Source organism: Lepisma saccharinum, chromosome 21 (genome assembly GCF_977018435.1).
Source record: "Lepisma saccharinum chromosome 21, izLepSacc3.1, whole genome shotgun sequence".
NCBI lineage: Eukaryota > Metazoa > Arthropoda > Insecta > Zygentoma > Lepismatidae > Lepisma > Lepisma saccharinum.
The window spans coordinates 13,879,247-13,902,734 of NC_139249.1; the positions used below are offsets into that span (position 1 = coordinate 13,879,247).

Sequence of the window (23,488 nt, forward strand, 5' to 3'; positions counted from 1 at the left end):
CCTGATGAGTAAGTTGCAAAGAATTGCTTTGGCATAAATATCACAACAGAAGTCTTCGTAGAGCCTGTTGGAAGTGAAAAATTTTCAACCATGACAGATTTGATCATGATATCTGTTACTGGTTTCACAAAGTGAGACACTAGACTTACTGGTCTTTCAGTGCAATCATACAGAATGTATTTTTAGATGGGCAGCAATACAGATTAAAACCGGAAATTTTCCATGAACATCAAATGTTTGTAAAGTTGTTTATTATGAAATTGTAAGTTCGGCCATCTTAGAAATGGTTTTATAAATTTAGTATTAAATCATTATTTTTATGAATACTCGTGATAATCATTATATTATGAAGTACCTACGTGCATGCATAAATTGAAGGGCTAGAGTGTAAAACGTGGTAAGTGACACTGGTAATTTTTGAGTTACAAAGTAAAATGTGCCATTCTTCAATATTTGAGTGGAATTGCCATGTCATACAATTTGCATTGGACTGAAATTCGTAAACACAACACGAAAACAATTTATGTACATTTATTTTCCTGTAGTTTACGGTTATTACAAGCATAAGAAAACAGTTTTTTCTTTGTGACGTTTCAGGAGAACACACGCTCCTTTCATCAGACATTTATATATATATAAAATAGACTGCTTTTTTCACAGTTAAGTTGCTATATTACAACAATGTAACATTGACAACATCCATTATATAACAGATTCTTTTTGTTTAAAAATTACTAACCATTGTTATAACTGTATCTTTAGTCAAAATGAAAATAAATGTCTGATGAAAGGAGCGTGTGTTCTCCTGAAACGTCACAAAGAAAAAACTGTTTTCTTATGCTTGTAATAACCGTAAACTACAGGAAAATAATTCTATCATGCAAGCAATGCGTACATACAAGAAAAACTAATTTATGTACAGTACAGCTTCTAATAACCTTATTCCTTAATGAACTCTGAAATGACCAAAATGTCACTTACCATGTTTTACACCCGAGCCCTTCAATTAACATCTGTGTACATACACGACAAGGGTGTAAATAATTCACATACTATAAAAACCAAAAGATATGAGACATTTTTTTTCTTTTTGGAAAAATCTAATTACGTTTCCAAAATATGCCTTAGATGTGTATTATAACTGAACAGGAGAAAACAATAAGTTGCATGTAAATGATTACATAATTGATAGAGCCAACATGTTGCATATCACTGTGCTTTGCAAGTGATGGTACATGGTTATGGATTTGTATGTGTGTGTGTGTGTTAGCAGGATAAAGACAATTCTGGGAACTCCAAATTTGGTGTAAGTTTTCACTATCCACATTGATACTGATGGTAAAGAGATGAGTGGGGAAAAAAGGGAGCTGAACATTTTAGATCCGAGTTACTAGGTTCTGAAAATACATATGTAGATGTGAAGTATCTAGAACCAAAAACCTGGTACTTGAAATAAGAACCAAGTATCAGGTACCCAGATACATTATTATTATTATTATTTCAGGATCTGAATCTGTTTTTAATGTATACTGAAAAATGGACGGATACATGTGAAACGGAGCTAAAAACATACCAGTCAACAATGTATAAAGAAATTGAAAATACATATACTTTTCATGTATAGTTTTTCCATGGAGAATACAATTCGTATTTGCATGTTCAGTTGGTTATGTTCATTCTACATATAAGACTCACTCTGTCTATCGAGAACCAAAATGATCTTACTATAGCCTCTCCCACAAATAAAAACAGAATTGTGTAATTTCTTCAAGAGAAAATAAGCCGTTAATAACTATCAACGGGTAAAATATCTTGCCATCCACATGTAGCGGACATTCATTTCACTTTCTTTTCTCCAACCAACTTCTAATTTTGTACTATTCTTCTTACAAACATATCACCCCCGCTCCCCTGAAAAACTAATCCCTGATGGATCATTGGCCATATTCTTACTGAAAAATATAACTATTATTATTATTGGTGCTCATGACAATTATGGTTGCAATTAACACTACATCTATATGAAAAACTAAGTATGCTGACCAAGGCAGAAATTTATTTTATTATAAAACATAAACTAAACGTAACGTTTCAACCTTCTATCAAGGTCTTCATCAGACTGCACCATAGGTGTAGCTACGGGGTGTGCCAGGTGTGCCTAGGCACACCCTAATGGGCTGCTTTATCAAAGAGAATTAAAGATAGATATTTCAATAAGAGAAAATAAGCGGCAGTTTGTAAGAAGTTGAAAATGTCATTACTTGGTACAAACGTGTGCATTATCGCTGATGAAACGGGTGTCTATAGATTTTCGATTCTTTGATGTCATTGGAGAAAGGAGATATTTACTGCATTCTACTCTGTACTACAGCGCTTTTCTTCTATACCCATCACAAGCTGCACGTGTGAGAGAGCTTTCTCCAAGCTTACCCAAGTTAAAACTAAATTAAGAGCAACTCAGAAGCAGGATAGATTGGAAGCCCTGCTCTTACTATTTGTGGAACAGGAAAAAGCTTAGTCTATTTATGTAAATGAAGTTATTGATGAGTTTAAGAACATTGTACCTTTTGACAGACGTCTCTTGTTATAGATGACGTATATTTTGATGTATTTGTTTGTAACATTTACGAACATTTTGTGTGTGTGTAATTTCTATGCAATTTGATTTTTTTTTATACTACATATATTCAGAAATTTTCAATGCTGTCATTAGTGAATTTATATTCCTTTACAAACATCAGTGCAGTTAAAGAGCCAAGTGATTGTGTTGCAAAAAATGCTATTAAAAAGGTACCTCATTTTTTTTTTCTTTGTGCACACCCAAATATAAAGTTCTAGCTACGCCTATGCTCTGCACCAAGTACAAATGAAACAAGGTACAAAACAGGATGGTATATATACACAAAAAGTACTACCCTCCAGACAAAATACTATTAGAAAGTTGTTTTCCTGGAACATTCCAGCAGGTGGCCTTCCCTTGTCAACTGCACTTTCACCTGACAGGTGATTTAGCTAAACAGAAGAAAAAGGAAGAAGAATGAAGAAAGAAAGGAAAAACAGCATGAGATAAAGAGTCCAACCACCTTCCAGATGAAAGAAAATGTTTAGCTAAATCGCCTGTCAGGTGAAAGTACAGTTGACAAGGGAAGGCCACCTGTTGGAATGTTCCAGGAAAACAACTTTCTAATAGTCTTCTCTGGAGGGGAGTAATTTTTGTGTATATATACCATCCTGTTTTGTACCTTGTTTCATTTGTACTTGGTGCAGAGTCTGATGAAGACCTTGATAGAAGGCTGAAACGTTACGTTTAATTTATGTTTTATAATAAAATATATTTCTGCCTTGGTCAGCATATTTAGTTTTTCATATTATGGAAACAAGGCTTAATGGTGTTATAACTACATCCATATATTTAACCCTGGAGAAATATTTTGTACAGACATTAATGTTAATTTTCCTAACTAGTGTCTTCAAGTTTTATGTTGTATAAAAACCTCTAGTATATATCAATACACACAACACACAATGGAAACTTGAAAAATTGTGATATGAACACTCACTAAAAACTGAGAAAGTTTACATATTTTGTAGTAGACTGCATTGTCAAAAGGAACATTTTTACCAAAATTATCCATCTGAAAATCTATGTAATGCAAATTCTTAAGCCAGAAACCCAAACTATGCCAAATTTTCTGTGTGGAAATTCTTGAAAAAAACAACAGGGAAATCAGGTATTCAAAGGGGAGGGAATTTTGTAAAAACATTCAAAAACCTGGAAAAGTAAGGAAAACTAAATGATTTTTGCTTGCCAGGAATGGAAATCGACAATGCATTTCACCTTTTTATCCAAACTGGTTTCTTTTGTAGGAATTTCACACACACACATGAAAAGGTTAATTTTCCCAGACTTATTTTCAAAAATGTTGAAGGAACTTGACTAACTTGATGAACATGCATTTGGAAAATTCATGGGATTTGATTTTGTAAAATCAGCAGGAATCCTGATTCTACAACATGAGCAAGAATATATTTAAAACAACTTGGTTTGTCACTAGAAATAATCACATATGAATTTCATCGCAATTCAATTGAAGCATATTTGGCAAATGTTAAAAATGTGTATGTTCATATGAAATCCACACAAATAATTACTATAACTATTTCTAGTTTTCTCGTGAGAATTCACTACTGACATAGCAATATATACCATATATAAGTCTTCATATATAACAGAATAATTTTAAAATTATACTGTACATGGTTTACATTTAATAAAAGGCTAATGTAATCACAGATACATTTATATAAACATCAAGATCATGAATAAAATCATTTACATATTATATTATACAGTAGGCTTGATATATGAATTACGTGATGAGCAATCTTTACATGTTAATATATATATAATGGCACAAATGCATGTTCAATACATGCTAAAACCAGAAAACTAATTTAGGCTTTCAGATTCCAGACTCCCATGTCTCTTCTTGCTTCATTTATACCTAAAATTAGAGAAACAAATTACAATTGTACATACAATATTCAGATGTCAAAGGCTTTCAACTGAAAATATATTTGCTACGATATGCATATTGTAGAGATATGGTGATTAAAAATACGAGAAAACCTCGTCAAGAGATTATTTTATGCTTGTTTATTCACTGGAATTGTCCGACCCGAGCAATCTCAAGAATGTGCAAACTTCGTAACTTCCTCGAAGCAATGACTGAGAGGCAAATACGTGGATCTAACATGATCCAGCATGTTGGAAAGGTGTAATAACCTTTCGAAGCAAAAGATTATAAAAGCAAGCTCAGCCTGGAGCTGGGTCTCATTACTCTTATATTACTAGTACACATTACAACGAACAAACTATGACAATAGTGTACAAAGTTTACAGCTGCATAAGCATGCAGCCATTCACGCGGGATTGCTCGGAATAGTGAGTCAAGGGTCACAGTATCGAATCTTGGCATCAGTCACGATTCGGTCTGCTAGAAGCATCTGGACAAGAACATCATTCGCCTGCCAGGTATGAACAAGCATAAATAACCATAAATTCAATCTTCCATATCTCCTTTCTCTTAGTCGAAGCAGGTTCAACTCACAAGTATATTTAAGCTCTACCTAAATGTGTTATTGAAGCATCCCTGTGACCTCAGATCCCTGGTAAGATGGGATTACAACAATATTGTTTAGCCATACTGCTTATTTAATGTTTAATACTCAGCTATAAATTAATATCTTATTGGCAAAATAGTCTAAAACTGATTACTGCATTGCATAGCCATAAATATCTGATTAAGATTTTGACAAAAGACTCATTAAAGGCATGTAAGTACTTTTTTACATATATTTAGTGAGGAAAGAGTGTGGTACATGAAAAATTATTCAGGTTGCAGAACAACTATAATTTCCTTACCTCTCAGATCTAAACATTTGCTACTTCAAGGGAGGACTAGTCCATTTCGCATCCATCACATTTTCAAAATTGCAAACCCTTATTCAAATCCTGTCCAATCAGATGCTTCCGATTCATCCTCCTCATTTCGTCCAATAATCCTTATGCCAGTTTTCAACAGTGGCGTCCCTTTGCCTTTTCCTGAAAAGGAAAATAAAGGATAATATTTTAATAACTACTTCAAATTTGAAATGTTTTCAGAACTGAAAAGAGAATATGCAAGATGTACTAAATGCAACACAAAACATGTTCACTTTCATCTGATAGTATGTATTGATGATTTTGGGTATTAATTATCTCAAGGTATGAGACCCAACATTTTTATTGGAGTGTGTAAATGAGACAGTGCATTTTCTGATATGATCTAAAACGTGAATGAATTTTTCTGCAAAATATTATTTTAATACCTTCAAAGTGATAATTTGATTTGGGGGCACTAGAAACAAGTAGATTAACTTTTTATGAGTATGAATACCTAGTTGATAGCCAGAGAGAATCTATTCGTAATTCGTCGCCAGGAAAGCTTCAAGTTTTGTTAAGTTTCATATTCAAAGAGAGTCCCAAGGTTTTACCTTGGCAGAGACTAACATAGCTAAATGCATACTGCATGAACACAATGTGAACAGTTGGAGTACACAGATCCATATACACCATCCATCAAGCCGACAGTCACAGACTATAAACTGACCTAGTAACCTGACTCTGAGTAGTTTGAACGAAGACCCTTCCAAATACTGAACTGAATACACAACCTGCACATATACATGTACACTCCTGTTCAGATAAAGTAGCACATTCTTTAACTGTTCAACCATATAAAGCATGCCACTTTATGTGAACATACACAAATAACCGTGAGATGAATATGAAACTGCAACAGTGCATGATGAATATTTCTTGGGTATCAATCAGGTGATTTCCAGATGGGCTTCCGAGCTTTCAGGAACATTCCATCCATGAGGGCCATAGAATTGTCTTCACAACAATTAAGATCATCGATAAGTCATCCAATTGCTGGGACTGTATCATCAAAGAAGCAACAGCCATTCAAGGGAAAAAGAAAACCCCCAACAGGAACACGGGGCTCGAACTGGACCCAGCCTGGTTAACAATAGTTGACAGAACGTGGGCATCGGAGAGACAACACCCGAGTGGCCCACCACCTACACCAGGCTTCTCCCACACGCAATACATAAAAGCTTACTTCCGATACATCTCTGCACTTCAATCCCTGAAGATAAGTGTGACGTTAGCTCTCAGAAGCCTATCCGGAAATCGCATGCTTGATATCCCGACAAAACCTCTTCATCATTCGCAGCCAAGAAAGCTTGCAACAGCGCATCTCTACGCGTCCTTACATTTATTAAGATGATGGGAACGAATGACAATTGTACAACATAGCTGTTGATATCCTGATATAAAATGGATCCTCTCTGTATTCAGGATTTCTCAAATAAATAAATAAAAAAAAAAATAAATAAACTCAAAACAGCATCCTGCTGAACCACCGAGGCAGTCCATGGCAGGGAATTGCAGATGCGTGCAGTTAACAAAACTGTGACTTACCTAACACCCTTGCTTGCAATACCATTGCTACAGGAACACCTGATGATGTTTTGAATTGAAGTTTCTCCTTTAACAGTTTTTCCTTGTGAGCCAAGAAGTGGATAGAGAAGTCTATTTTCTCAGCATCCTGCTGCATACCCACCACTTTGCAGTTTATATTAGGTATGATGCCATCGGCAATCACCAAATCGACTGCAGGCCCCTCGTACACCACCGACTTAGACACACTCAATTGAAGTTCATACAAATGGTTGATTTGTAAGAAGCCCAAGTGGACATTTAAGATCTTCCCATCGTCACCAGGCAGCACAACAACATTGTTGTCCCTTCCAAATGAATCATCCTCTTCTGTGAAGTGGACCTTAGGGTGATCTGAAATACATTTGGAGAAACTGTAGCATCAGCATTTCTTAATGTACCGTTGAATGGATTTTTTGTTGTGCCTTTTGTGCCTTGATAGCAAGGTGGATAAAAATCATTTTTGTTGATTTTTAATTTTTTTAAAAAAAAAACATGCTGAAAATTGCTTGCATGGTTTTTGGCATCATGCACATAGATATATATTTTTATAGAAATGCTTTTTCTAGTAAATGGCACTGTAAAATATTTAAACAGTTTGATTAAAGCAAATAAAAAATATATGTATACATTTTTCTGTTTCTGATACTGTAACAACTATGGAAATGTTTGTTGAGTTTGTTAATGAAACTAATAATAACATCAGTAACTTTTCTTCCAGTGAAACTAAAACATTCTGGATGTACTCTATAATTGTAACTTAAAATATTAACTTAAGTATTTTTGTAGTCTTTCTACCTGGATTTTGGAGATTTTTTTTAATGATAGTTCGAAAAATATCAGCTGCCATATTTATTTACAGTTTAATGATATTGACACTATTTATGGATTAACATGATTAGTATTTTATATATTTTTCTACACAAAATGTTTGCTATTTTTGCACATAAAATTATTGAATTTTAAATCAGGAGATATCCTGTGTTTACATTTCAGTACATACATTTTATTTCCTTTCTTAGAACCTAATAATCACCATTAAGTGATTACGAGAGTAATGTACCTAGCCTGGCCATAAATACTGTTACAAACTTTCAGCTTGGACTGTACATCCGGTAGTCAGGCTCATGAACCATGCTTGTGCTGAAGTTCACTCCTGACCATTGTGTGTTCAGCTGTGAAAGAGCAAGCGTGTATCTTCTTATGCTTAGCATGGAGTGGGGCGAATATGAAAACAGAGTAGCCGTAATTGCTCTGCATGTGGTTGGTAAGTCACTCACTGAGATTTTCTAACCTCTAAAAATCCCGAAGATCAGCAAAAGGTTTGTGTATCAGACAATCCAGAGATTCACCGAGACTGGTAGCATGAAAGATCGCCCAAGAGTTGGTCGACTTCACACAGTATGAACAGCGGCAGCTGTTAAAGCAGTGATGGCTTGCATCCGCTGAAATCCCATCTGGAAGCAAGTCATAAGGGTACAGGTGCTGAACATTTAACAACAATCAATGTTCAGGGTACTTAATGAAGACCTTGGAATTGGAGCTCACCGGTGGAGTACTGGAACTTTCCTGACGACACAAGTGAAGAAGCAGAGGGAACTGAAATCAAGATTGCTCCTGCAGTACGTTGCCAATAGGCATTGCAGGATTCTCTTCACTGATAAGAAATTGTTCACCACTGAATAAAGTTTTAACCACCAAAATGAAAGGGTGTATGCTTCAAACTCTCGAGAAGTTTGTGAGAGAGTTCCCAAAAATCAGATAGGCCACCCGCTCCCCTCAGTCATGGTTTGGTTGGGGGTGAACTATGACAGTTCCACCAGGCCTCATTCTTGAGAAAAGGGCTTAAAAGCCATGCGAAAGTGTATGTGGAAAGTGTCCTGGACCCTCTCGTGACACTGCTGAACCAAATAATGTTTCACATTGAATCCTGGATGTTCAAGAAATATTCTGCCCCAGCTCATAAGGCAAGGATGACGTGACTGAAGACCAGTGTACTCGATTTCATCTCCACTTTTGATTGGACATCTGATAGCCACGATCTCAGTACCTTGGGCTACAAACTTTGCCCACAGCTAGAGGGGACTGTCTGCAAGAAGAGGCACCCTATAATTGAAAGTTAAAAGCACTCCTTGATGGCAGCAGGGGCGGACTTTCCCATCAAAACCATCCACGCTGCAACAGATGCCTGGCCAGGGAGACTTCGAGCCTGTGTGAGGGCAAAAAGTGTACATTTTGAAAACTGATTGGTGTATTTGTATGTAATATATGTAAGTGGATCATACTAAAAGAACATTTAACCATCTGAACCATATTCAGTTTATTCACAAAATAGTGTGTACCAGTATTTATGGCCAGACTAGGTACTTTCACCAAAAGTGTTTCTGATATCTAGAAAATCCTTATGTACATTATTCTATAAATTATTTATTTAGAGTGATTTAAATCAGTGATTTTTCTTTAAATAACCTGATTTAAATCAAACCACCCTGCTTGATAGTCAATTTAGACTCGGTCACCAAGGTAACTTAACTTTGGATTGAGTCGCAGCTTGTATTTGTACCAGTCTTATTCATTTTACATTACCTTGGTGCCTCTTTCAGCTAAACCCAACAATGACTGTGTTTACGTCATGACATTTCAACTCTTTGATAAGCTAATACCTTACTTCTCTAGCTGAGGAGTCAACACATGGGCAAATCTTTGTCACACAAAAGAACATGTGCTTCACAAACAGTGCAGCAGTACTCTGATTGGAAGAAAGAAGTCACAGGTTCTTGTGATCTTCGCTAAGGGTATGTTTCAGAGCTTTGTATCCTAATTGATGAAACTGCATATCCGGTCCTGATTAACCTATTTAAGCATAAAAGGGACTTAAAGAATACAGTAGGCTGAAAGTATGATGGTGTTGGATGTCTTTGAAAACATATTTGATAATTTACTCAGCGTTAATCATGTAAATTAATGAGTATTGTCGATGGTTTGAGTATAGTATAACATCTGCTTCATTTTAATTTATTGCATTGTTGTTTTATATATGACATTTTTTTTTCCTTTTGGCAGTTAATATATTTCATGGTGCTTCCCCATAGGTGCACGTAATATTCGGCATTTTCTTCCTTCTCCAGATTTTTACATTGACATTCGAGCTTTGGTTAGGTGTGTTTTTTAAAAAAGAGTAAAGTGCTAATAACATTATGTACAAAATCATATGAAAATGTAAAAATAGACCAAAAATAACAGGAACAACTGCATAACGCTTTTAGTTTGCAAAAATACAGACCTAATGGAACATTTTCCATCACACACAAATGCCCACATTGGCATACTACAAACACTTACTGATCAGATATATTTCCAAAAACAGTAAATTGCAGAAAATATTGTAAAAGAATGTCAATAATTCAAGGGTTGGTATACTATGAAGGGTTCAGTGCACAAGTGGTGAAAATTCATTCAAGACAGTTTTGGGAAAAAGGCACATTTAAATAACTTAGTCCTAGGTTTAGCTGTTGGAGCACATAGTGGTGCCTCTGAGCAAGAATTTTAAACTTAAGAGATGTTTACTTCTAGCACTGAAATGTTGATCCTTCACAGTTCTAAGTTATACATGCAACTCAATTTTCACGTAAAGTGAAGTTATGCCACTTGTGTTCTGAACCCCTCATATATAGGCTATTATGAATCTCCACATAGTATCAAGAATAACCAGTCACAATTAAAGACTCACCTGTACTACTTCTCTCTGACATTTTGCTGCACACACATCTGAAAGTATACCAAAATCAGTACTGTATATCATCAGTTATTTTGATTTGATTAGAATTTAAAATTTTTGGTGCGTCAGCACTTAGGCTATTGTGCACCATTCACATTATACGGGGTCCAGTCCCTTACCATAACTACAGCGTGTCCCGCTTATACGTATAATAAAAGAAAAAATCACAAGCTTTTTATTTACCAATATTTTTTGTCCAAACTTTGTACAAACATGTAACAACTCAGAATTATTTTTTACAAATCAAGAAAACTAGCGCACTTCCACATGTGAATCGTTAGTGGCACAGCAAATGTCAAACCGGTTGTTAGCCTCAAGCCACACCTTTTGAAGCATGTGCGAGGTAATGTTGCTTACTGCAACCACAATTCTTTCACGCAAGTCTTGCAAATCTCTAACCGGTGTACAGTAAACTTTGTCCTCAACACACCCCACAACAAAAACTCACACACAGTGAGGTCTGGTGAACGTGGGGGCCATTCAATAAAATTCCAACCTTTTCCTATCCATTTTCCATTGAAATGCTCGTCCAGGAAATCTCTAACGAGATTTGAGAAATGAACCGGTTTCGCGTAACTGCTTTTCCCATTTGTTTGTTGAAATGTACGATGGACTACTTCCTTAGCACCCAAACCATAACGTGCACGAAATTGTTTCTGCACAAGTGTCACAGACTTCACTTCAGACAACGTTAAAACACAAAACACCTTTTCCTGTGGCGACCACATGACGAATGGCTACTGAGGAACTGATAATATCAGTTTTCAAGACATTCTGGCTACTGCGCATGCGCAAGTATCACTGAATGTGTTGCAAAAAAAATTCTGAAACAACAATCACATCATTCTGACAGTTTGTTTAGAAGTTATGAATCTTTCTTTTATTATACGTATAAGCGGGAGACGCTGTAAAATAGCATAATTGCAGTGTCGTGTTACTAAAATATTAAAATATTCTGACTTTCGTTAAAAACTGAGGCTGCAAAGGGGCACTCAGCACACACAAGGACAACACACAGAAATTATACTGGCCATAGTGCCAGAGCCTTGTTCGTCTGCAAAATGCAGTCCAGGGCATACTACATGGAAGTGAGGTTGACAATTGGGTGTACTATGTGGAAGGTCACCCCTTACACCCCATCAGTTATTTATATGAAGAATTAAAATGAATTCTTTTATGTTGGAAAGTACTTTCAAAAGATTAGTGTGAGATGAATTATATTGTACATGGAAAATAATGAACAACAAAAATTTGATGGCCACACAAGATTAAAAAGAGTCACAAATTCGATTGTGTAATGATTCTGGGAGTAAATGTCAAGTTCAGATTAAATTGATGCAGAAAATATTAATTTTGTATAGTTTGTTAGTCAGCGGCTAAGATATAATACAAACAATGCAAGCACTGTTTGCACTATTAAAATTTTATTTAATGTAATTAATGTTTTAGCCTTATTTAGTTTCCATCGCAATCGATTTCACAAGTTTTATGGCCTCAAACTCCTTCAGCAGCCCGCTGTCTGCTTGCGCCGCCGATATGGGGAGCCTATGCACCCAAAGGATCATATGGCGAAGCGTGAAATCTTGTTGGTGAAACAGGCCTCAACACTCACAGAAAAGCTGAGCTTCTTAGTGCTTCTCGGAAAGAAGAAGGAAACATTGCCAGCAGACCAATAACCAATGTGTGTCTTCATGAGCACATAAAGAAGATCACAAGGATACTGATAATTAATAATCATAAAATAACTGAAAGTAACCATTATCATTACTCTAAATTCCATGTACGTCACTTAAATTACAAGTTATTTTGTATTTCTCAAAAGTTAAAAAGCCTAAAAAATTTGACATTAGGGGTTGAGGCAAAGATGGGAAGGGCGAGTGCTTGTGTTTTTGGGAAGAGGAATGTCTGCACCCTGCATCCAGCTCGAATTACATCACCAGGGAGTGAATGTAGAATATAGAGAATATCTCCAATTTCGTTAATATTTGGTATACTAACTAAATTTGGCCTTCTAATCACGAATCTGTTGTTAAAATGCAAAATACGTCTCAAAATCATGAAAAAAACTGATGTAAGTTGAGAATTATTTTCTTAAAGCTGTATCACATTGTTTTATGAACAAAATTTTAACTAAGCTTGCCTAACCTAACCGTCAATGGTTTGTGGGGACCCGTTCATGATGTACTGATTAGAAGGCCAAAATTAGTTAATTTATCAAATATTAACGAAATTCAAGATACTTTCTTACCCTAACCTTACCGGTAAAAGTTTCGTGGCGATATCAGTTAAATCTTTGGTAACAGTTTGATATAGGGAAAACACATTTCTTCAATCTTACAGGAGAAAGTACTTACGGAACTGAGTTTCTGTAGACTTTTGAAAGTTCGTGGAAGTGTTTTCTCCCTTCGTTCAATTTATTCGGTAAATCATGTATTTTTCGACATTAATGTCTCTCCGATGCACAAAAGCTCTTGCCTCCATTACCTTCAACTACGTGAACCAAATGTTCAATGCTTTCAATGACGTAACCTCCCACCAGTGTTTCCAACCACGCCATTGTTTTGCCAGAACATGACAATTTTAACTATATTTGCCTAACCTAACCTTGCCGTGCATGGTTCGTGGGGCTATTTATGAATGGTTTGTGGGGCTATCCGTGCATGGTTTGTGGGGTTTTCGAACCGGAAAAAAATACAAAATCAGTAACACGAAAGTAGGAATTTTTCTGTGAAGAGTTGGAAACACTGCATACACACTGATGATAGACAATGCTAGTCAAGATCTGCCCACCATATTGTGTGTAACACAAACTAAAGAGGAACGAACAATAATTAGCTACTCGATATGTGGAAAATTGAAGCTTTTTTCCTGAAAAAAGTGAAATCCCACCTTAAAGAATGTTTCGGAATGCATAATAGATAAGTACGAATGTAAAAAATGACGAAATGAACGAGTGAAATGTGTTTTCCTTATACCAAACTGGTACCAAATCTTTTCCCAATGAGCACATATTGTAACAAAATATAAGTTTTGTAGCACTAGCTTCCTCACTGCACAAGATGCCATTTTTCGAGAATAATGCTCGAACACCATTGCCAAACCTACCTCTAATCAAAGTCCGCATTCCACATGCTCTTCTACCTCATCGTTCTCTGCAAATAACGAAGGAACAGTGTGGCAATGCTGTAGACAGCACAATGAATGCCGAACATCACTTGCTCATATCATCAAACATGGTTGTTATATTTATGTATGGAGAATGATTGCGTAGAAGAATGTAATTTTGCAACACATATAGACGTAAGTGTACAATTTTTACACGTGACCCCCAAATCTTAACTCCAGATACGTTACCAGGACTGCATATTTAGTGAGTATAAGAAGTAGGAAAGGAATTGGAGACATCTCTATATTCTACATTCATACCATCACCAGTGTTGAGAGCTACAGTGTTGGCAACTGTCAAATTATTTACATGGTAATTCAAGTGAAATGTTTAAAAAATTTTACAAGTTAATTCAATAAATTGATGGCTTTTGAATAGAAATTTGGGTGGAAAAAAGTATCTGAAAAAGGGACTATCTTCTGATATTTGTAAACATCTCAATCTAAATCGTATACATTGTACACATTAAGAACCATGAAACAATTTGTAGTATTATGGCACTTTATTACATAAGCATTGTATACATACTCTTTCTGTTGTAATGATTCCGATTCCACAGCGTAATTTCTATCTCCAAACTAATACGTATATCTTCTCTCCCGTGAGTTAAGGAAATAGGTTGGTATCACTTTCTGTTGTTTCAGAGATTTTCAAAGTGATCTTGTTTGGATGTTTTGTAGTTGGGGAAAGAATCTGTGAGGAAGTGAGTGTTTGTTGCTGGTGTTTGTGTTCTGAATTAATCGAAACGAACATGAATTTGGGAGCGGTTGATACGGCAAAGCACGGGTGCTTTACTGTTTGTTTGAGTTGGGTTATTAAGTTCAGATAGGTTATCAGGACTGGGCCTACAGTTTAATGTGGGATCCGAACTACCGTTGAATGTGCCTCAACCGGGTATTGAACCCGGGACCCCTTGACTACAAGGTGACATTACCACTATGCCATCGGGGAACCCAAAGAGGTGAGTGTATTATTTAGCAATTTATATCTGCTTCGTTTAGCTCGAGGAAGAAAAGTGTAGAAATGAAAATCGTGTAAGCGAGGCGACCAACATCTGATTTACCTGACTTTAAAGAATTATCTCCTGGAGGCTTTGTGCGACACTTACAGGAGCTTGGAATTTATTGTGGTGAATACATTGTCCATACATGTGTTTCTCTTGGATGGAGATTGTAATGTTTATGTCCCCTGAGTCAGAAGCGCCACCTTAATATGAATTGGGGGGGGGAGCATAATTTGACATACATACTAATTGAGGCCTGCTAATGACGGATCTGAAGTTAAAGTTTGTCGGAAACATCTAGAAATTGCAAAATAATTGTGAACCATTGACGCTAGCCCCACGAACCATTGACGTGTGGTTAGGTTAGGCAAACATAGTTAAAATTTGGTGTCGTGGTAGTATCAGGAATATATACAAGGTGACCTGTAATTAGATGTATTCCCTGAAAGGGGTTAAAGTAGAGGCAATTAGTAATAAATTTGACCATGTGATACCCCGTTCGAAAATTAGTAGTTTTCGAGATAATCCAATTTCTATTGTTTTTTTGAAAAAAAATTACAATTTTCTACATAAAAATACGAATTGAGGAAAAACAGTTCATTTTATGGCACATATTTAAGCGTCTTCTGATGACTAACAAATAAGTGGTTGGTTGGAAAAAAGTTTGTCCCAAATAACACATGAAAGTAACAGGTGGGTCTAAACTTACAAGTGATGATAAAAAAAATTCACTCTTAGTTTACTTGGCAACGTGTTAATAACAAAAATGGTATGACACGAAGTGTACAAATTACTTAAATTACTTCCTTGTGTCATCTGCTATCCAACATGGTACAAATGTTGCTAACATTCACATTTGTGTACAAGAAATAATACTTCATTCATCTTCATGTGAATGGAATCAATTAACAATACAATTAAAGGAACAATCTTGCTCAAAGTGGGCACCTACATTACGAATGCAAGCACGCAGGTTTTTACGGACATTTGGTCTCGTAACTCGTGATGTGATGGTGTCCTTGATGTGCTCTCCAGCTGTTAAGATCCTCTTCCAGAGCTCTTCTTGCTAGTTTACTTGTAAACTAAGCCTTTCATGTGGCTCCAAATGTAGAAGTTGCAAAGCGTGAGATCGAGCCGGCCAGGGAATCGGGCAGCCTCGGCCAATCCCTTTCTTTGGGTAATTTTCATCCAGCCACTGTCGCACGCCCAGGCAGAAGTATGGATGTGCATCATCAACAATCATTTAATCGAGCCATTTTTCCTGCCCCAAATCTTGAATGGCATCACTTATGAACATTTTCTGAGGAACGGGATAGCAATGATCTTGGAGGACGAGCCTCTAGCTACAAGACATGACATGATTTACCAGCATGATGGCTGCCCAGCTCTATCCCCCGATCGATTTGACGCTTCGAGACTTCTACATTTGGAGCCACATGAAAGACTTACTTTACAAGACACCAGTAAACTCGCAAGAAGAGCTCAGGGAGAGGATCCTAACAGCCTCACATCACGAGTTAAGAGAACAAATGTCTGTAAAAACCTGCGTGCCTGCATTCGTAACGAAGGTGCCCACTTTAAGCAAGACGTATAATGTTCTTTAATTGTATTGTTCATTGATTCCATTCACATGAAGATGAATGAAGTATTATTTCTTGTACACAAATGAGACAGTTAGCAACATTTGTACCTTGTTGGATAGCAAATGACACAAGGAAATAATTTATATGCTTTGTGTCATACCATTTTTGTTATTAATACATTGCCAAGTAAACTAAGAGTGCATTTTTTTATCATCACTTGTAAGTTTAGACCCATCCGTTACTTACATGTGATTGTTATTTGGGACAAACTTTTTTCCAACCAACCACTTACTTGTTAGTTAACAGAAGACGCTGAAATATGTGCCATACAATGAGTTGTTTTTTCTCAATTCGTATTTTTAAGTGGTAAAAAAAGGTAAAGTGTTCCCCTGTGCATAGCACCACGCCATGAAGGCGTATAGGGGGTGTGGGGGTAACGCCCCACACTTTCTTGATCCGGTCGTGAGTGGGGGTGATGTGATCAGCATCACGCCCCTGACCGCCTTTACCCCCCAGGGTTTCCCCCAGGTACCCATGTTATTCGACGCTGGGTAGGCGCCGGGGCCGCTTCCATCGTTAGAAAAGTTCCCGGATTTGAACCAGCCATGGATCGAACCCGGGACCTTGAGCATGGTAGTCAGACGCGTTACCGACTGAGCCACCGAAAATTGTCATTTAAAAAAAAAACAATAGAAATTTGATTTTCTAGAAAACTACTAATTTTCGAACGGGGTATCATATGGTCAAATTTATTGCAAATTGCCTCTACTTTAACACCTTTCAGGGAATACATCTAATTACAGGTCAACCTGTATATTTCCTTGTGAAACAAAAAAAATCGTGAAAATCGACTGTTTCCATTCTGAAAACTACCGCCTTATTTTCGCTTATTTTGCAATTTCTATATGTTTCCAACAACTTTTAACTTCAGATTCGTTATTAGGAGGCCTCAATTAGTGAGTATGCCAAATGTGAAGAAAATCTGAGAGGGGTCCGCTCATCATAAGTCGTTCCACATTCTTTTTTAGATGGAAATGCAGCTTAGCACATGAAGAAACATTATGATGACATATTGCAGCATTACTTTTAATATTGTCCCAAAATATTATGTTCTGTAGTTTTCTAAGAACACACATACATATATTTGCTTAATTTGCCACTTGGATGCGATTCCATTATTGCATATTGTTTGTATTTATTTATCAGGATTTATATGTAAATTATTTAAATGAGGTCATTTCTCTACATCCTCTATACCTGTTTCAATACCCATATTTTTGTTGATGTTGATTCAGAACTTGTCAGCAGCTCGATTGGAGTCTTAGGTAACAGTATGGTATAGTGAAAACAGATTTCTTCAAATTTACAGAAGAAACTACTTACGGAACTGAGTTTCTGTAGACTTTTGGAAGCTCGTGGAAGTGTTTTCTCCCTTCGTTGAACTTATTCGGCTGGTAAATCTCTTATTTTTCGACATTAATGTATCTCCGATGCACGATAGCATTACAGTCGACTTCGTGAATCAAATGTTCCGTGCGTTCGATTATGGAACCCCCTGTTAGTGTAGCAACCATGCGGTAGTTTTACAAGATGACGTGTGAGCTGTTTTTTTTTTTTTTCAAATTTAATTTTCTGTTTGCCTAACCTAACCTTCCGTGAATGGTTTGTGGATCAATTTTAGCTTAAAAACCTTCTGTGAATAGTTTGTGCGGCATTTTTCTGTTAATAAGTGTTAGTGTAGCAACCACGCGGTAATTTTACAAGATGACGTGAGCGGTTTTTTGTTTTTTTCAATTTGTGGGGCGTTACCCCCACACCCCCTATACGCCTTCATGGCGTGGTGCTATGCACAGGGGAACACTTTACCTTTTTTAATTTAATTTTCTGTTTGCCTAATCTAACCTTCCGTGAATGGTTTGTGAATCAATTTTCGCTTAAAAACGTTCTGTGTATAGTTTGTGCGGCATTTTTCGGTTCATGAGTTTGTAAACACTGCATATCAGCTGACGATAGACAACGTGAGTCAAGATTTGCCCGCCATATTGTGTGTAACGAAAGCGAATTAGCAACGAACAATAAATACTTGTAATGTGAAAAATTACGCTTTTTTCAGTGAAAAAAGCAAAATCCCACGTTCAAAAATGTTCCGCTATGCATAACAGGTAAGTACAAATGTAAATAATTAGGAAATAAACGAGTGAAATGTGTTTTCACTATACCATACTGTTACCAGAGTCTTGTTTCGCTTGAACTGAAGCTCTCACTGCGTAGTAATTCTCTAGCAGTCTACTCTATATATAAAAAAACTGTAGCTTTAGAATATTCGTCGTTCGGGATTCGAATCAAAGCTTAAACAATGCTTAGTGAGCGTTTCTTCACTTTCATACGTCGCGGTTTGACAAAAGTGCAGAAAAGCCACCTCAAATAACAAAATACAAACCAGGACAACACATATTACATGCACTAGAATTTTACATACCTAATTCAGGTGCTTCTTTATATCAGACCTGTAGTAAACCGAAAATACATGGCCAGTCACATAATTTACGTCTATTGCTATTACCGTAATCAAGACCGCTTACGAGCGGCATGCATGCTTTGAATTCCAAATCACCAAAATGGTCAAACACTACACTTATTTTAACAACCAGAATTGTGCATGTACACAGTTCTTCCTGTGTTTCTATGTTCAAAATGCATTGAACACGACCACTATATCATGACCGCCTCCAGGAATGCTGACGAGCGGCGCGGCAGCGAGATACAGCATACAGCTGATAACAATTGACAATCATCTTGCGATGCATGCTTTCAAAGTGTGATCTTTGCTGTTCAAGGGAGATCAATTTACACTAATTTATGTCAAATAAGTACAAAAAATGTTATGTGCCGTATTTGCCATTATGTAAAAGTTGATGACAAAGAAGCCACTTTGTATAGTATAACAAGCTTTCACCAAGTTATATACAGGGTGTCCCATAAAATGTATACACACTTTGAAGTTTGAATGATCAAAACGTCAGTGCTTATTAAGATACAGTTCATTTTCAAAATTTAAAATAATCTACAGACATGAATAATTTTCTTTGTCAAAAGAACATTTCCAGGCACTGCTGAAAACCAGAAGCAATGGAATCGCAAACATGATGAATCATTTCATTATTTGGGCGCATTCCCATTCAATGGCGGTCCTCAATTCGTATACTCTTGCTGGTTTGTACCGTAAACTTCATATTTTATGCATCCCTATACAAAAAGTGTAGTGGCGTGAGGGTATTCTGAACCATTTCATCCAATCAATTGGCACATTTTTTCAAGTGCCATTCACAAAACTGCACTCTCCAGTCTGAATGGTCTGCATTGAGAGCTTGGACTCTTCTTGCAATGTAACTCTTCCAATGCAAATGTTTTCAAATGCAATGAAAACTTGATTTTGATATTCGTATTAATGGGTATAATTTTTATGGGACACCCTGTACTCTGTCTCTGGAATCTGTGGGGTAAGCAAATGAAAACAAGCTGAGCAGGGCCTCCAGGTCAATCTACCCACACATGCATATTTTGACCTTTAGTAGTGTTTTAAATGTACCTGCTTCAGCTTCCCCAGAAAATATACTCGCCTGCCTTCTGCCAATCCACACATTTTTCCGGTGCACTGAACTATAGTGAAATGCCCCAAAATGTCTTGGTGTGATGAGCCATGGCCCACCCTATCAAAATGTAATATGCAAATAAAGGAGCGTAGATATTAATGAGTATGATGGGCTCCTTCCTTAAATGAAACCATAACAACAATGTGATTTGATATTTACCCACCCAAGTATTTGAGTCAATGTCTTCCAATGATATACTTATAATAGATCTGGTGCAGTGACTGGAAAACATATGTACTTTCGAATGTCGTCAGTGCATATATTGAGACTATCATTACGAATCTAGCACCATGTATTCTTAAGAAATCACATAATTGCTAGTAAAAAATGTAACATTAATTTTATGCAAGTATTTTATAGATATAAGTTTACCAAACAGCACTAAAACTCCATGCCACAACCCTCCAAGAGACAAGGTCTATCAGAACGGCTTTTTCATTTTGTGATGCATGGTGTGTGCGTAAAGTCCAATCGCTGCTGTTTTCGAGACCGGTGCATGCTGCTACTTCAAGTAGCTCCACAACTGTCCTCACAATACTGGGTCAATGCCAAATTTTGGGGGGTTCCCACTGGGACCACTCGCACCAAAAAAGGCAACAGCACTAACCATTTGCCTACGCAGGAGTCCCTAGTGAATTACAAATGTGCCTGTTTTGACAAATACTAAATCACAGAACAGTGTTGATGCAAACTCCAGATGTTTGCATGTAAAGCTACAAGAAATGATAAAATACCAAACTCCCCAGGAAAACTGCAAACTTTATTGCAGAATAACAAAATTGGTAATATTGGAAAGTGTGATAACAGTGTTAATAACATTCATTAAGAGGTGGATGGGAAAGCAAATTGTGCACTCGAATGATATTTTTGTATGTAAATATTAATGTCGTCATTGGTTGCTTAACCAAGTTGGTGTAGGAATAAATACAGGCCAGGACATTTAATACAGAATTTCTGATGTAAAGACTGTCACTACCGAGGTAATTAAAGTTTCTTCATTTTCATGTAACTGCATCAGAATGAGTAAATAATTACCAATATGACATCCAGCAAAACATGCAAATTGAACTTGTTTCCTGTCTAAAATATTTCTACATGTAAAACTTAAAAGAAACTACTAAATTTATACTTTGCTTATATCCCCCTCTATTTTTCATTTTAACGGTCTGGCATTCCTAAAACATGAGCAATTATTTTTTTTATAACTGTAGGAAGATCGATCCTTGCTAATTTCCTGCAAGTCTATTTCCATATTGTCCCATCTTTTTTTAAGGGCAAATCATGCAGAACTGGATTTCCAGTAGCAATGTCCTAGTTGGTGCTGGACCGGCTATCTGGCTGGAAATGATGACTACTAGACTGGTTTTAATGACTAGACTGTGTTCTAATTGCAACTTGCTTCTCTGCTAGAAGCTGGCATAACAACCAGAGTGAATGTTTGGTCATGTGAAGATAATCCGAGAGTTTGCCGAGGAAAAGTGGTAGCCGTTTTTTATTTGTTTTTTGACATTTGTTGCGAATTCTTTTTTGTTTGCTTGCTTGAAAAAACAAAATAAAATATAAGATGCATTTGTGTTAATATTTAGGAATTTGTCCATAACAATGAGCTTTGAACACCGACAGATGTGATTAGCCGATAATGAAAATCTGTATTATCATCACTGTATTAAATGTTTGACATTTTTTTTCTATGAATGAATTATGCAAATCTCATGTATGAATGCATACCCAACTAAATTAAAGTATATGCTGAGTGCATCTTGACTACAATATTTACTTTCAAGTCAATTTCTACCCCATACTTTTCTTTAAATTTTGGCAATTTGAGGAAAATAGCAGAAGTAGCTAGCTATTCCTTTCTACAATGTTTTTCAAGTCTCTTATCTGCACAATATCTTGTGGGGAAAAAAGCGTGGTAACTAGTATTGAGAGAGGCAAAAACTAGCAGGTGAACAAGTACCACACAGCTAGTTCCAAGTCAAACTGGAAAATCCAGCAGGAGATCTAGCCTCGCGTGATTCAGGCATTACATGTCCTATCCCCCCCCCCCCCAAAAAAAAGCAGCAGCTTGATTTGATTTGTTTTAAGCCCATTATATGCACAGATAGGCTAATCGGAACTAGGGTTGCCAGACCCCTATATACGGGATTGTCCCCTTATTTGAAGAAATGTCCCGGTATCCTGGAAAATGTTCTCGGGATGCCCATGTGTCCCGCATTTAGCTAAAGAGATAATAAGTGAATGTAATGTTTAAAAATGTTATAAAAAATAAATTTAACTATATCCATGCCTATATAATCTGTATGTCCAGTTTCCTTTATTTTAGAAATCTGGCAACCCTAATCGGGACTCAACCTATAGTTCAAAGTGGAATCCAAACCACTGTGCCATGTGCCTCCACTGGGTATTGAAAACAGGACCCCTTGATTGCAAGGCGACAACGTTACCATTACACCATCATGGAGGCCCTAAAAGCTCAAGATAACATTCATACATTAAAACAGGCTGCAAAGGCATATATGAAGAAATGATAATTGAATTTGAATTTAAAATTTTGGGTGCGTCAGCACTAAGGCTATTTTGCACCTGTCACATTATACGGGGTCCAGCCCCTTATCGTTACACATAACAACTCTAACGTTGCAGAACTAAAATCATAAAATATTAAAATCTTCTGACTTTCGTTAAAAGCTGAGGCTGTAAAGGACCACTCAGCACAAATAAGGACAAAAGAACAGGACAATACAAACAAAATTATACTGGCCATGGGGCCAGTCGCCAGAGCCTCGTTAGTCTGCAGTCCAGGGTGTACTATGTGGAAGTGAGGTTGACTATTGGGTGCACTATGTGGAAGAGAGGTTGACTATTGGGTGCATTACGTGGAAGAGAGGTTGACTATTGGGTGCATTACGTGGAAGGAGCACCCCTTACACCCCGGAGAATTGATAAACTAATGGATAAAACGACAACTGCAAAGAAAGGCATCTGAATTTGTTGAACGCAGAACCTATTGTGTCATGGTGCATTACCCACTACACCACTGAGAATTCTTATACCTTGGAAATTAAGGAACCTGTACTTACTCAGGCAATCCATCTGCTTCTGTCAGTTATGAGTGACATTTAAATTTAGACTGTTATGGAATAAGATAGTGAATAAATAAATGAATATGACTTCAGCACTGTAGCTCATGTACAGAACAAGACAGCCTGTTTCTCATCTAAAGCACGAGAAGGAAATTGTACTCCAGGTTGAAT

The 23,488-nt window shown here is 36.7% G+C and overlaps 1 protein-coding gene across 1 annotated transcript; it reads right to left on the reverse strand.

The window, feature by feature from the left end:
- Positions 1–3,855: 3,855 nt before the first annotated feature.
- On the reverse strand, positions 3,856–19,323 carry LOC146003901 (adipose-secreted signaling protein). The gene is made up of 5 exons (XM_083142377.1): positions 19,058–19,323; positions 10,779–10,816; positions 7,031–7,402; positions 5,426–5,605; positions 3,856–4,505 (listed from the first exon to the last, which is right to left on the reverse strand). The coding sequence occupies exons 2-4, from the start codon at positions 10,798–10,800 to the stop codon at positions 5,505–5,507; spliced, it is 495 nt and encodes a 164-aa protein (XP_082998503.1). The 5' UTR covers positions 10,801–10,816; positions 19,058–19,323; the 3' UTR covers positions 3,856–4,505; positions 5,426–5,504.
- Positions 19,324–23,488: the final 4,165 nt, after the last annotated feature.